The sequence below is a fragment of the Saccopteryx bilineata genome, chromosome 5 (assembly GCF_036850765.1).
Source record: "Saccopteryx bilineata isolate mSacBil1 chromosome 5, mSacBil1_pri_phased_curated, whole genome shotgun sequence".
Taxonomy (NCBI): Eukaryota; Metazoa; Chordata; class Mammalia; order Chiroptera; family Emballonuridae; genus Saccopteryx; species Saccopteryx bilineata.
In genome coordinates this window covers 235557327-235571453 of record NC_089494.1, presented here as the reverse complement: position 1 = coordinate 235571453, position 14127 = coordinate 235557327, and the positions used below count along the sequence as shown (strand labels likewise).

The window sequence follows — 14127 nt, the reverse complement described above, 5'->3', positions numbered from 1 at the left end:
GCTCCAATTGACTCCATATTTTTCGAGAAAGGGAACGGTACTTCCACCCTTTGGTGCAGCCCCTGAATTTCCATGCTTGACAATCTGTTTGTCTGCTCCCCTTCCTTGAACTTTATTTCTCTGATGACGTGGGGGCCTGAATCAAACTGACAGAAACCAGTGTCCAATGGAAGAGGGAAAGTCAGCAGCGACCCGGATTGTGCGGGCTCAGGCGAGGGAACCTGCGACAGAGGGACTCAGGACGGTGCCAGATATCGACCGGGATGACCTGGCGCAGCGGAGGCTTCAAGGCAGCCTCAGCCCTCACCGTGAGGCTCCCAGCTTTGTCAGAGTGTCCAGTATCACAGAAGCCGACCTGGAGACGTGGGAGAGACTGAAGGTGTCAGAAAAGACGAGGTGTGTCAAGTTTTCCCTTGGCTTTCCCCTGGCTCTGCTGCTATTTAACTTTGAAGGAATTGAATGCTTATTCGTCTGTCATTTTTTTATTTTTATGACTGGAAATAATGCCTCTCAAAACATACCGTATATTGCAGTATTTTGTGCATGCATTGAAACTTATTAATACAAAATGTTACAAGCCACATGGATGAAAAAACCTCCACTTTAATTCAACCAACTTATTGTGAAGGGCTATTTTGACAGGCTTGTTCGCTGTAAGGCATTTCACCTTGATTTTTAAATAATTTTAATATTTCATCATACCTAAGATGTTCTTTTTTTTTTTTTTTTTGTATTTTTCTGAAGCTGGAAACAGGGAGAGACAGTCAGACAGACTCCCGCATGTGCCCGACCGGGATCCACCCGGCATGCCCACCAGGGGCGAAGCTCTGCCCACCAGGGGGCGATGCTCTGCCCCTCCGGGGCGTCGCTCTGCTGCGACCAGAGCCACTCTAGCGCCTGGGGCAGAGGCTAAGGAGCCATCCCCAGCGCCCGGGCCATCTTTGCTCCAATGGAGCCTTGGCTGCGGGAGGGGAAGAGAGAGACAGAGAAGGAGAGGGGGAGGGGTGGAGAAGCAGATGGGCGCTTCTCCTATGTGCCCTGGCTGGGAATCGAACCCGGGTCCCCCACACGCCAGGCCGACGCTCTACCGCTGAGCCAACCGGTCAGGGCCCTAAGATGTTCTTATGCCATCGTTTATGATGCGGGAAGTAGTATTTTGAAAACGATAAGACGCTTAAAGCCCTGTGTCATTTCGTCATCTGATTGATGAATAGAGAAACAATTCTGCTCTCGTCGTAGAGTAGTTTTCATATTATCTAATATTTTTAAAAAGCAAAACAAAAACACTTCTTAATGACTTGTCCTTGCCTTAGAAAGCTTTGGAACTTACTTCTGGTTCTGACTAGGGATGGGGATGTTGAGCACATCTGTGCCCTTGAGCCTCCACCAGAAATTAAAGCAGAAACTGCCATCTGGGATGACTTGGCCGTCCGCAAAGCGAGGGCCTATAAGAAAGCTTCCGGCCCCAGGCAAAAGTTTGTGCACTTTGGACCAGTGACAGAGATAGATCAGCAGAAATGGAAGCGGCTCAGCATTGGCAAGGCCGGGCCGAGGGAGGACGTGGAAGAAGTCATCCGTCACAGCAGCCAGATTCAAACTTCCTCCGTGTCCTCTGCCTTGGCGGCCACGTCCAGCTCGGAGGAGGACCAAATGCTGAATCCACAAAGCGACGGCAGGTATTTTTTTGCCAAACATGTGCAAGGAGAGCTGCATGGGAGTTGCTGCTGCTTCTAAAGAGTTTGCTGAAGCACGTTAAAGAACTCTCCAGAGATGACAGGGTTTCCACAGGCTCTTTTGCTGGTTAGCAGAAAAGGGATGTTAGCGTGCCGTGCTGGGGGGAAGCATGCATGTGAAGTTAAATGGTGAGCGTCCATGTTGATGCTGTTGTCACCAGACTCGCTGCCTGGGAATGCCAATAATCTTGGCAAATGACCCTTTTCCTTCAGCTGCGTTAAGCACTATTTTATTAGTTGGACATACTGACTGAACGAGATGGAATGTTTTAATGATCTCCCTAGTGTTTCTCCTTAAAGACGTATCAATAAAAATCAGGCTGACCTATCACTTCCCTCTTTGTCATGCCACAGAGGGAGGAAAACATAGTTCTCAGTGTGATAAGTTCAAAATGTGGACATCTAAGTAGATATAAAAAAACATAAAGGTCTCCTCCCTCCCATCCTTTAAAAGAATTATGTAATAAATCTTGACTGAAAAGAAAAGATTCCTTTCTTGGGGGTTCCTGTGGGGCAAACATTTCCTTGGATAAATCACTATCCAAATTTGTGAGGGGTCCCCCGGGGAAACCCCGTCTAGGGCTATCGCAGCTCTCATCTTCACCGGAGGCCTTCCAGCACTAGACCCCCACGCCCTCTCTGGGGATTCAGCTCTGTGGGCTGCCCTCTCTTCCCTGACGCAGCTTCAGGGCATTGATGAGACTCTGGGTCTCCTGGGAAGCCCCGTCCCACCTGCAGGGCAGGAGCAAACTGAAGCCCCCAGAGCAGGAGGAAACTCCAGACGCTGACTTTGCTCCTTGAAATCCAGAGGAAATGGTAGACGATCCGTGGCACACAGAGGGGTTTCTTGGGTTCCATACTGAGGGTGACACCCTAGAGGAGAGCAGACCAGGTGGAAATAACCCCGGTGCACCAGAAACACACAGTGAGGGTTTCAGAAACTGATGGGGAACTGGGGCGCGCAGGGGGCGGGGAGGGAAGAGCAGGAAGAAGTGATTAATGAGAAATGGACCTGTGAGTCCTGGATTACTGAGGGGGCATCACTCAGCCCCAGCCTAGAGTCCTGCCGGCCGCCTGCGACCTTTCTCAGGCCCTTGCCAGGGTCCGCAGTGCATTGTCGCAATTTGCATTCGCCATTTTACTAACTGGCTTCTGGCACGAGAGCCACTGAACTCTCTTAATCTTTCAGTCTCCGCAATGTTCATTGTCTCCTAACTTTTTCCTCTTCTTTCTTACTACCAACGCTACTTGATTATCAACAGAATAGTGAGCTCTGGCGTAGATGACTATGGCAAAAGGGTCCCGCGGCTGGCTCCCGTGCTGGAGTCCCCGGAGGAGCACGCCGGCGGTGTGGGCAGTGTGGGCGCGTGCCCCACGGGGACAGAGGAAGGTGAGGAGCCACGCTTCCTCCCTCCCTGGGAGGTAAAGGCTGACAGTGGGGGCGAGGCGTCTGGTGTGAATTCTCCCCTGGTAGTAAAGCTGTCCTCTCTGGCTTTAGTTATATCCAAACCGCTGCCACAGGATGTTAAAGAAGAGAAAGAAGGAGGCGCGCAGAGGGGTTCTGAGAGGCTGCCAGAGGCTGAGAGGTCCGAGGGGAGCGGCCAGCCACTGTGAGCGTCTTGCCTTCCTTCCAGGGTGTGCTGTCTCCGCTGTGTGTGGCTTCTGAGTTCCCCAAAAGCAGCTTTGAGCCACAGTGTGCACTTGGTGACTGATGTGATGTGGAGTTAAGTCACTTAAAGGAATGCGCCCATCCCGGGGTCAGAGTTCCGCTTTCAATGCCCCCTCTGGCTGGAGATTGTAGCCTTTGCATGTGGTTGGGCTCTGGCCAGTTTTCTTCTTAGGAATCATGAAAACCAGAAACGGCACCCCTTCCCACGTGAGTACCAGTTGCATGACGGCCGTCCACGGTATTAACGCGCAGTTGCTGTGAGTGCTGCCGCGGCTGTGGTCATTGGCTCCTTCTGTCTTGCGTTAACGCCAGGCGGGTGACGCTGCTGAAAATATCTTGAGCAATAAGTGGACTTTGACTGGCTGGACTGAATGTTGTCCTAGTTCATGTCCTCTGGCCTCTGAATGGGAGGCTTTGGGGAGAGAAGAGAGCGCAGAGAAGATGACGGCTCCTGCTTGGAGTGGTGGTGGACTGAAAAAGCAAAGAAAGTTGTCTGAGTCACAGAAAGATGACATGATGGCCAGGAGAACTGGGCTGTCTCTCAGACACGTTGGATCCAACCCAAACCAGTTCCTTCCGATTCCATTTGCAAAGCAACAGGACATGGAGGACTCTGCTAAGGGCCCACCAACGAAAGATAAGAGGTCAGAAGATTATCCTGTGCCCAGCTTCTTGTGACATTGCTTCTCCATTCTGAGCCTTGACCTGTGCTTTGGATGGGTTATTAATGCCTTAAGTCCGTCCGTGCCGCTCACCTGCCATTGCTTACAGAACCTGCGTGATAAAAACGGGCCCGGTCGGCCAACAATTTGTTTTCCTCTCTTTTTTGCATGGAAGTAGGTGTAGAAAGAATAGTTTCAGTTGTGAATTTTTCTGTTAAACATTCTTTTTGACTCTCATCTGTGGGGGACCCTCTATGAGAAGCTGTTTTGTTCCTTCCCAACTCACATAGGAGCCTCTGGATAACAGGGTGGAACTTTTTCTCATCTAATGGATTGCACACTGATTCCAGGAAGGTCTTCCAGGCCAAAGAAGATGTACGCCACTTATAAAATTTATCATTTAATTTGATGTCAACATTAGGAAAGGGTGTTTTTTAAGCACAGGGGTCCTGGTCTGTGCTGGGACAGGTTTAAAATGAAGAGCAGGGAAATAATGAACCAGGGGCTCATGGTCTGGTGGAAGGTCCTAGATGCTGAAGCTTCTGTTTCCTTTCATCAGAGTGATGGCTCTGTGGGCCGCCTGACCAATGCAGGGCAAAGAAGGGGGCGTGTCTAGCATTGTGACAAGTTCCATAAACCAGGAAGTGATAGCGTTCACAAAGGGCCTTGATGGTAGTGGGGAACAGGGTGGAGTGGGGAGCAGGGAGAACCTTAGGGAATCCAAAAAACTGTAAATTAATATCCTAGCCATCTTTCTCACCTGGATTTGATCTGTTTTACCTTCTTCTGATTTAGGATAATACTGTATACTAAAATTCAACCTAATTACAGCTCTGGTTTTGAGGAGCAGGGCTAATATTCGTGCTCTGTTTTATCGCTGTAGAGAGTCTTGTAGCCGTTTTCAGGTGTGTCTTCCCCTCCAGTGCACCTCCTGAGGATGCACGGGTGGGTTGAGTGGGTGGTAGCTCCCTGTCGCAGAGGGGCTGCCGGAAGTAGATAGAAGTGAAGTGAGGGGATCCCACCTGGAGTGCCAGTGGTTAGGGCTGGCTAGGACCCATCTGCCACGGGCGCTCACTTTGCAGATGCCCTGGCATAGCTTGTCCCTGCGCCCGGGGGTTACTTTAAAACAAGTTAGAATGAAAGGAAGAAAGGGAGGGCTACAGCTGTCTACCTTCCCGCTCCTTTCTCATTTACTTGGTACTCGCACAACCTTGGAAGGTAAGAATTTTCACCTGCATTGTGCAGTGAGGAACCTGAGACCCGCGTCTGCACAGCTGGTAGTTACAGCTCCAAGACTCAAACCCAGCTCTGTCTGAGCCAAAGCCCCTGCCCCACTCCAGCGTGTCACTGATGCAGATTACTAGGGAAGACTGTCGAAGTTGGATGACTTCCCTGTCACTTCTCTCTGTCCCTCTATTTGTGATTCAGAAGGAGCCTCTTTATATTCAAATGAGAATGGATGGCTAGTTTGAGCGTAGGAGACATGGTCAGCTTCGCTGTGTGACACCATTGTATGATTGTGCAAGCACATACCTTCGGGATTCATTTCCTTTCAATAAGTCTTTATTGAGTAATTACGGCCTATAAAATACATGGTGCTGGGTGCTGGGGGATAATCTTAAGTGAGCAGTAAATCCATTTTTTCCTTCTCACTTCAAATGAAGCTGGTATTAGTTCACAATATGGAAATATATAACCAGCTAATTATTAACTTTGAAGTGCTTTAATAATTCTGAAATTTACAAAAATACAATCAGCAGGTGCATATACTGTTTCATTTATTTTTCTAAGTACCTTTACCCTGACAATGAAACTTTATTAATTGCATTTTTTTTAGGATGCTTATACCAACTGTGCTTTATCTGGCCAATTTTGTCCTTATAGCCTATTGACGCACCTACTTTGCATTGAAAACAAACCTCTTCATTATTTTTTAACTTACCTTTACATTTCAGTTTCCCATAGGACAACTGGGAAAGCCATCTGAAGCCCAAGCTCTAGTTACATTCTGCCTAATAGCGAAGGCAGTTCTGCTCAAATTGATGCCCACCTAATGCTGACACATTAGTCTGAGAGGAAATTCCTTAAATCCACAAGTGCAAAGGAATAGATTAAGTTTATCTTCAGAGACTGTGCTACTGTTTTTTCCCCCAATTTCCAAACCACCCCATAATACTCAATAAGCACTTACCAAGGACTTAGTTTGGTTGCTCTTCAGGGAACCCTAAAAGAAAAATTCCTACTCTCATGGAGATTACAGTTTAGTGTAAATCTGCATTTGTTCACAGAGATGTTTGTGAAATGCTATATTTCGTATAGAAGCAATTTAAATTCAAATATATCCTACAGCAATAACATAGCTGAACCTCAAACAAAATATGCTAATGAAGCCAAACTCAGAAGAGTATATACTACGTGGGTCCATTCACACAGCACAAAAAACACTCAACACTAGTCTATGGGTGTATTCGATTCATGACAAATCATTGAGGTATATGTGTGTGGTCCATGCACTGTCTGTGTGTATGGTGACAATCAAACATTAACAGAAATCAATCAGACATTAACAGAAGTGTTCAAGTAGAGATACAGAACTACATAACCAACTATTTTTTGTTTGTTTTGTTTTGTTTTGTTTTGTATTTTTCTGTAGTTGGAAACGGGAAGGCAGTCAGACTCTCGCATGCGCCTGACTGGGATCCACTCGGCATGCCCACCAGGGGGCGATGCTCTGCCCATCTGGGGTGTTGCTTCGTTGCAACCAGAGCCATTCTAGTGCCTGAGGCAGAGGCCATGGAGCCATCCTCAGCACCTGGGCCAACTTTGCTCCAATGGAGCCTCGGCTGCAGGAGGGGAAGAGAGAGACAGACAGGAAGGAGAGGGGGAAGGGTGGAGAAGCAGATGGGCGCTTCTCCTGTGTGCCCTGGCTGGGAATCGAACCCGGGACTCCTGCACGCCAGGCCGATGCTCTACCACTGAGCCAACTGGCCAGGGTCCATAACCGACTATTAGTTGATTATTTCTACATTAACCATCCATTAGGAATAAATTCTCAGCTCTCTAATATAGATAAGTTAGAGTACACTATATTTAAATGTCTAGTCCAAAAGGCCTATTAATTAACTGGGAAACATCCAGTCTTCAAAATTAATGCTGTTTATTCGTTCTCTCAATGTGCAGGAATCCACTGGTCCTCTGCTTCAATGTCGTGGTGTTTTTGGAAAATTGAGTGTATCAGATTAAATGTTAGCACCCTTTGAAACTGCCCCCTGGCGAAATGGAGAAAGAGTCTTACCACCAGAAGAGAAACATCCACAAACCCTTTCTTGTCTAGTTTTTGGCCTTTGCAACAGATAACTTTGGGTTCTGCACTGGTGTGATTGCCTTCACTATGAATGAAAATAATTTTCAATGAATGCAGACTGGTCCAGAATGATAAAAAGCATAAGAGACAAGGATGTGTATGTGTGTGTACACCATGTATTCTGGGGTGTTTTTTCCAAGGTTATAGGAAGTGAGCTTTAGAAATTACTCTTTTCCCTATAGTAAATTAATGTTATGAAACTAAACATGGGATCGGGTAATTTTTGCTGAAAGCCCCACAATTTAACTTATTGAAACTGAAAGCAGGGCAATTTTTCTTTACTCAAATAATTCTTTACCCACCATCAGAATGCAGAACTGAACCGTCTTCTAGGGCATAAGAAAGAACCTTCTCTTAAAATTCCCCTTTGCGGAGGAGACAGGCATTTGTGGGAGCTGCACTTTTAAAATGTGCTTAAAATATACCCTTCTATAGTTCTTATTTTGTTTTCTAACTTGACTTTTTCCTTTGCTTTATCAAACACATTAAAACTTAAAGTGCCTCTATCGCAGAGGGCACAGCTTTGTAGATCAAAACAATCAGAAGACTATAAAAGATGGTAAGACAAATCTTTGGTGTCTCAAGCGATGGAATATCACTCAAGCCCGGCTTGGAGTAAGGCTGCCAGTTTTCTAGGAATTGTGGTTTTTGTCAAATGCATGCAGAAAAGGCATTGATTGGGGTTCTGGTAGGAGTTCTGGTTTGCTTTCAGAAAACTGCAGAAACGCTCTTTGATGTCATTTGTGCAAGTGCATTAACACATCAGGGAAGGTGCCAGTAAGCACATGCTTCCACTGTGGGTGTCTATTACAGCCCATTATGGCCCAATGCAAGGCATGAACAGTTTAACTGTTCATGAGCAACTGTAATGTAGATTTAGGTTTTTTTAAGCTGCCTTCTCTAAACATTGTGGGTTGCACTTAAGCCTTTTTTTTTTGTTTTTATATTGAGCGGGTTATTTTTTTGAGGGCACTGTAGGGATTAGTTTCATTTCATTTAATACACATTTTGCATTCTTTAGAACTGTCAAGATGTCCTTTTCATTTTCAGCAGTTAATGAATATTGTTAATTGTGTAATGACACTTCTCTTCCAGGTATGATCAGCAAAAACAGGTTTGGTGCATATGCATTTCACCAGCAGTTTTTCTTTTCAGGTTGGTTACAGTGTTACCCTTGTCTTACCAATACTCTAATTTTGTATTTGGTCTTATAGATACGGTCCAAGAACTGCTGTGTCTGATGACGCAGAGTAAGTTGACTTGTATTCATAGGAATACATTAATTACTAGCCTAAACTGCATGCCTTCAATACTTACCACTAATGGAAATGCAATTGGTACAACAATGAACTGAATAGCTAACCAACTTGTACAGCCTCAAAAAGCGCTTGAAGTTGGAATGCAGAACATATGTTCTGTGCAGGAGAGATGAATGAAAAAGCAACTGAAGCATGATTCTAATACACAGCTGCTGCTTAAGACTTAACATTTGCTTTTCATAGACAGGGCATGTTAAAGTTGTTCTTGTTACCGTGTGGATGTTGGTAACCCTTCTGAATCATGGAATTATTAAAGCAGGGTTCTGCATTTGCCTTTAATTCTTGAGATGTTAGGGCTTGGAGTTAACAAAAAAGCAGCCATTCTCGTGGCCACAATTTTTTTAAACTAAGAAAATAAATCCCAAACCACTAATTAGGGACTCAGAAGCCCAAGTTCCTCCCAGGTTGGAGTAATATATAAACTGTGGGATGCCTGACACCAAAATGTTAAGGTTTCAGTCAGGTTCTGTGGCACAGCCAGGGGTCAGGCTTTGAAAAAGGGTTTGGGCTTCCTCTCCCTGCTGCTTGGCTTCCACTCCGCTCAGAGGTTCACGACCAGTCCCACCTCACCTCCGAGTTTGAGAAGAATCCATCCATACTTTCCCATTTGTGACCGCATTAATTCCAGTTCAGAAATGGATTTCCCATACATGGAGAATTCTGAACCGCGTATCTAAGGCCAGAGTGTTCTTAGCAGGGTACTAGCTTCCTCAGATGGGAGTGATTTGCGTTTAAAAAGCATGATTAATACCGAATTCTGCCATCAGTCACCCGCTGAGCCTGGTGTCTTTCCTCTGCGAGAGGCGTGTTGTGGTCTCGTGGGAGTCCGGCTTCTCTGGAGAGTGAGCCCCACCTCCCCTGTCCTGTCGTCCTGCCCTGAGCCACAGTTTCCATGTGAGGAATCCAGATCATGGCAGAGAACACACAACTGTCCTCTCCACCAACGGCAATGACAGCCAGATCTTATTGTCTTCAAATTGTGCTTTTTTTCCCCCCACGTTTGTGCTCAAGATGTCAGTTCAGTTTGTACTCGAAGTTCTAAGTGGTCTGACGCTGGCACCAAGGATGTCAATGTCCAACGTGCGATCTCTGAGTGCTCCGTGGGGTCTCAAAACCAACCTGAGCTTGGCTGACTGCATGGAGTTAAGGAGTCTATAAAACTCAGCCCTGGTTATTACTTCTAAAATCTGCAGTGGCAGTATTTAACATTCACTGAAAGGAGGATTACATAAGATTGATAGGCAAAGCATGACTTTGATTCGCTTAAAAAAATATTTTGATAGAATGGATTTATTCGTCATCCGTGCAAAGACACCGTGCAATTTGCTGGAGCTAGATCTCTGGGAAATCCTAACGAGTGAAAGGAAAGAGCTCTATTAAAGAGCTTTGGGGTTTTGCCTGTACCTCAATATGGAAGCTCACCCACGGGAGGAGTCAATGCTTTTTTTTTTTTTTTTTTTTAAAGGGAGTGAGATTGGGAACTCCCTTTACTCCTTCCCTAAGTTTACAAAAAGCTGCCTTATGAAATAAAAGGAGTAGAAGGAGCTTCTTCTCTAGATGTCTTATCTAGGAAGATCAAACGTACCAAGTTTCCTCCTTGGAGTAGACACAATTTATATGAAATCACAGGAGGAACAAAACGAGGAGTTTATATCGGGAGTTTACATTATAAATAGAACTTCATACTATGTTTAGTTTATTACCTCACTATCTCCCTTTTTCATTGGCATGGACTCTATTTATTCATAATCGACACATTGTTAAAATACAGCCCAATCAAAAATATATGTGCCCTTAGAAAAATGCAGGTCAGGGGCAGACCTACCACACAGGCAAACAGATTTCCACCTCCTGACAAGCCAACAATGTGTTCGTAGACTGAATTCCACCTCCTGGCCCTGTTCCTCATTTCCTGCCTCCCCCCCCCCCCCCCCCCCCACCTCCCCGCGGTCAGAGCCTGTACACTGTGAGAGTCATAGGCCATCTTATTCTTAATTCCCTTATCTTGGATTTGGCCCAGAAACGATTTCCAGCCTCCCCTTGAGGTAATTTAATCCTGGCCCTCAAAAATGCTAACCCACCACCAGGAGGGACTCCCAGGCTCTGCAGCCAGGGTCCCTGGCCCGGCAGCCCAAGGGCACGGCTTATTGTGTTGAGACGGATGGTTTAGTGCAAGCCCCGTTAATGTTCTAGAACCTGAGTTTCTTCCAGATTTCCCCCACCCCATCGCTGGACACACACTTCTTCATTTTGGAGGCTAGGTCCAATCTCTGAACTAGGGAACATTTTCTGAATGGTGACTTAGCCTGTTTTCTGTCTAGTATTTTCAATTCTTAGCTTGCTTAGTTCCTCTTTGTAAAAATGGCCTAAAGATATTGCTCGTAGTTTCATTGTTTCTTTCTTTTGATTTTGGCCAGTTTGCTGGTATTTCTTTAAAAAAAAAAAACTCTAGAAAAAAAACCCCAGGACTTCCTGTTATATGAGAATACAAACAGAAGTTTCTCTTTTTATTTCACTAACCAGCTTTTTGCCACATTTGGACTGAGGCAGTTAGAACTTCATGATGGGATGGAGATAGGAACTCAGGGCAGAAGAAGTCAGATTTGAAGGCCTTGCTTTTGTCTTCTTTGTCTGTCGAGTGAGATAAGCAATTCCCAATCTTGGAGAAGGCTGCCATTTTCTTTCTGAGCTCCCAGAAGCACACCTGGCAGTTTGGCCACCCACTGAGGCCCAACCCGAAATTCTGCCCTCTAGAAATTACATAGATGGCAAAGGTGAATGAAAGGACCTTTTCCTTTTCTGCTTCCACAATCTGCCAACTACTGAATAGATTACAGAAAAGGCCCAGGTGGGAGAGATTTTTATCTGCTAAGATCTCTACACACACTGAGGTGCCTTAAAAGATGAACTGACTGAATTGAATATATTTCAAGGTAAGATTTTCTTTTTTTAACTCTGAGAGGAGGAATGGGATGAATTTCGCTCTGTTTCTGGAAAGCCTACTTCAGTGACTTTTGATCCATGAAGTTCAGAAAACATGGATTAGAGTTTTCTACCTAATAGCAAATTCCTAAATCTTGCCTAAACATTAATAAACAGTATAAATGAAAAAAAACTGCAGTCCCTTCTACCTCATGAGGACTACAGTTTATCTGGAAGGCACGGCTCCCACCATCAACACGATCCGCCTTCACACGGTGGTGTGTGGTATCTGATCTAAGAGCAGCCTCAGATGAAAGATCCTCTATGCAGTCAGATGATTGTAATACTCTCGGGGAACAGAGATTACAAGTCTAGTCTTCAGTTTTAGCTCTCTTAAGTCAGACTTAAATTGTCCAACATCTAGAGAGGGGAGAGGCACCCACACACCCTTGCAGATTCATTTCAAGTGGATTGAAATAAAGGTCGGCAGCCACTGCCGGGGGGTGGGGGGGTCCTTTTCCCTCCCAGAGAGCTGTCTGCTGAGGAGCCCACCCCCATCCAGTGATGCCGCCATTGTTCCTTGTCTGGCCACGCGGTAACCGTTCTGGACATCACTGACGAGGTCTGGGATTAGTTGGGGTCTAAGTGCACGGCTTTTCTTTTTCTTTGTGTTAAAGCTGGTTTCAAAACTGGACTGTCGTAGTCTTCTGTCCTTAGAAGGAGCTTTAAAAGACCCCCCCCCCATTTCTTGATTTTGGGACTCCATAACCCACTTGGTCCCAAAGGTCATCATTTCTTTGGGATTTAAAAAAAGGGGGGGAGGGATTTGCATTTCTTTTTTTTTTTTTTCTATTGTCATCTTGCTGCTTAAGCTTTTGTTGGAAAAAAGGTCTATATAAGCATCATAGGAAAGACCTATGGTCTTGTCTACCATTTAATAAGCTCCTAAAATGGTTTTCCCTATTTTTTTGAAAGAGTAAATTTAGAGGTATCCTGGCAAAAATAAAGTAAAATGATTGTGAAAATATTAGAATACAAAGTATATACTGATTTATATATTTTATTCATTAATCTTAATATAAAATACCTTATTTTCTTGATTGCAAGATACCATCATGAACTGCACTATCAATTTACAGTTTTATAGAAAATAGAAATAAGCATATCAAGCATGCATCACTAACGCGTGGTTGTTGCATGTATCCAAAATTCAGAAAATAGTGCAATATGAAAACGTGGGTGTCTTAAACTTAAGGCCATGTGATATATATATTTTTTTAAATGGAGAGATTGCCTCAGTAAATGTAGATGGTTTTTAAGCTAGGCCTTTATACAAAGAAGCATTTCTTTTAATACAGTTTCGCTATATGGAACACTACCCTCCTTCTTCACAAATTCTCCCTAAGTTAAACCTTCTAATTCCCTGTTTTTATTTTCTAATACATTTCCAAATGAGAGGAGCCTTTCTAGCTCTTCTTTAAACATACTTTGGCGCCTCCATGTAAAATTCTATTGACCCCATGCTCGCTGAAGACACAGATGGTCACATATTGGCTTTTGCTGCAAAAGAAGAATAGGTGGGGGTGCTGGCGTGCACGCTCCTGGTGGAGGGAGGGGACCGACTATGATGCTTGGCTGCCCTAGGCGGTGGAGGAAGAGGGACAATTTTCCAAACGCGGTAGCACCCCCACGCGGCAGAACGGCCCAGAACGCGCAGGGCCGGCGGGCGCTGATCCCCGTGCCTTTTTGTCTCTGCTCTCTCCACACTCAGGAGCACGAGTATGTTTGACATGCGGTGCGAGGAGGAGGCTGCAGTGCAGCCGCACAGCAGGGCCCGCCAGGAGCAGCTGCAAATGATCAATAACCAGCTGCGGGAAGAGGACGACAAATGGCAAGATGTGAGTGCCGGCCAAGAGCACTGGCCACGGGGAGGCTATCCGGCACCGTGGGTTAGACGCCCTTTGTAGCAGAAAATCAGGTGGGGTGGGGAGACCTGGACTTGAAAGCCATCCATGCAGGGGAAGAGAAGCCCTAGAGACTTTTAAACAGCGACACAGTAAACGTGGGAATTAAAGGAAGGTTAATAGCAACATGAAGGGCGAAGAGTGCATCCTAGCTTGAAGGTGGGCCACCCAGGAGGGGTGAGCCAGCAGGAAACAACTGGCAGGAGATGGAGAAGTGAAGAGGGCACTGTCTTTTTAGGTGATATACAGTATTTGAAATGAATAATAATGATGACGATGACAGCGATAATTGCCAGCATTTAAAGCATACCAGCAACCGGTTCTAAGTGCTGTGCGTGTAATAATTCCTTAATCCTTTTAGTAACTCAGTGAGCTAGCAACAGTTATCCTCAGCTCCACAGATGAGTCCCAGAACAGCTAAGCAACTTGCCCAGAGTCACACAGCTTGTGGGGGGGGGGGGGGGATGAGGGGAGGGGCCTCCGGAGTCCGATGA

The 14127-nt window shown here is 45.6% G+C and overlaps 1 protein-coding gene across 36 annotated transcripts in view; it reads left to right on the top strand.

Moving 5' to 3' along the window:
* The window catches only part of LIMCH1 (LIM and calponin homology domains 1), a 335363-nt gene that overhangs the window by 262571 nt on the left and 58665 nt on the right, over positions 1-14127 (top strand). For 19 of the 36 annotated variants that reach the window (XM_066233748.1, XM_066233747.1, XM_066233746.1 and 16 more), the window contains 7 exons: positions 154-396; positions 1347-1676; positions 2996-3123; positions 3232-3343; positions 3786-4046; positions 8643-8678; positions 13441-13567. In XM_066233748.1, the coding sequence (XP_066089845.1) occupies positions 154-396; positions 1347-1676; positions 2996-3123; positions 3232-3343; positions 3786-4046; positions 8643-8678; positions 13441-13567 (1237 nt within the window). The remainder of the gene's footprint in view (positions 1-153; positions 397-1346; positions 1677-2995; positions 3124-3231; positions 3344-3785; positions 4047-8642; positions 8679-13440; positions 13568-14127) is intronic. The other 17 variants (XM_066233764.1, XM_066233762.1, XM_066233761.1 and 14 more) reach the window with 2 other exon arrangements.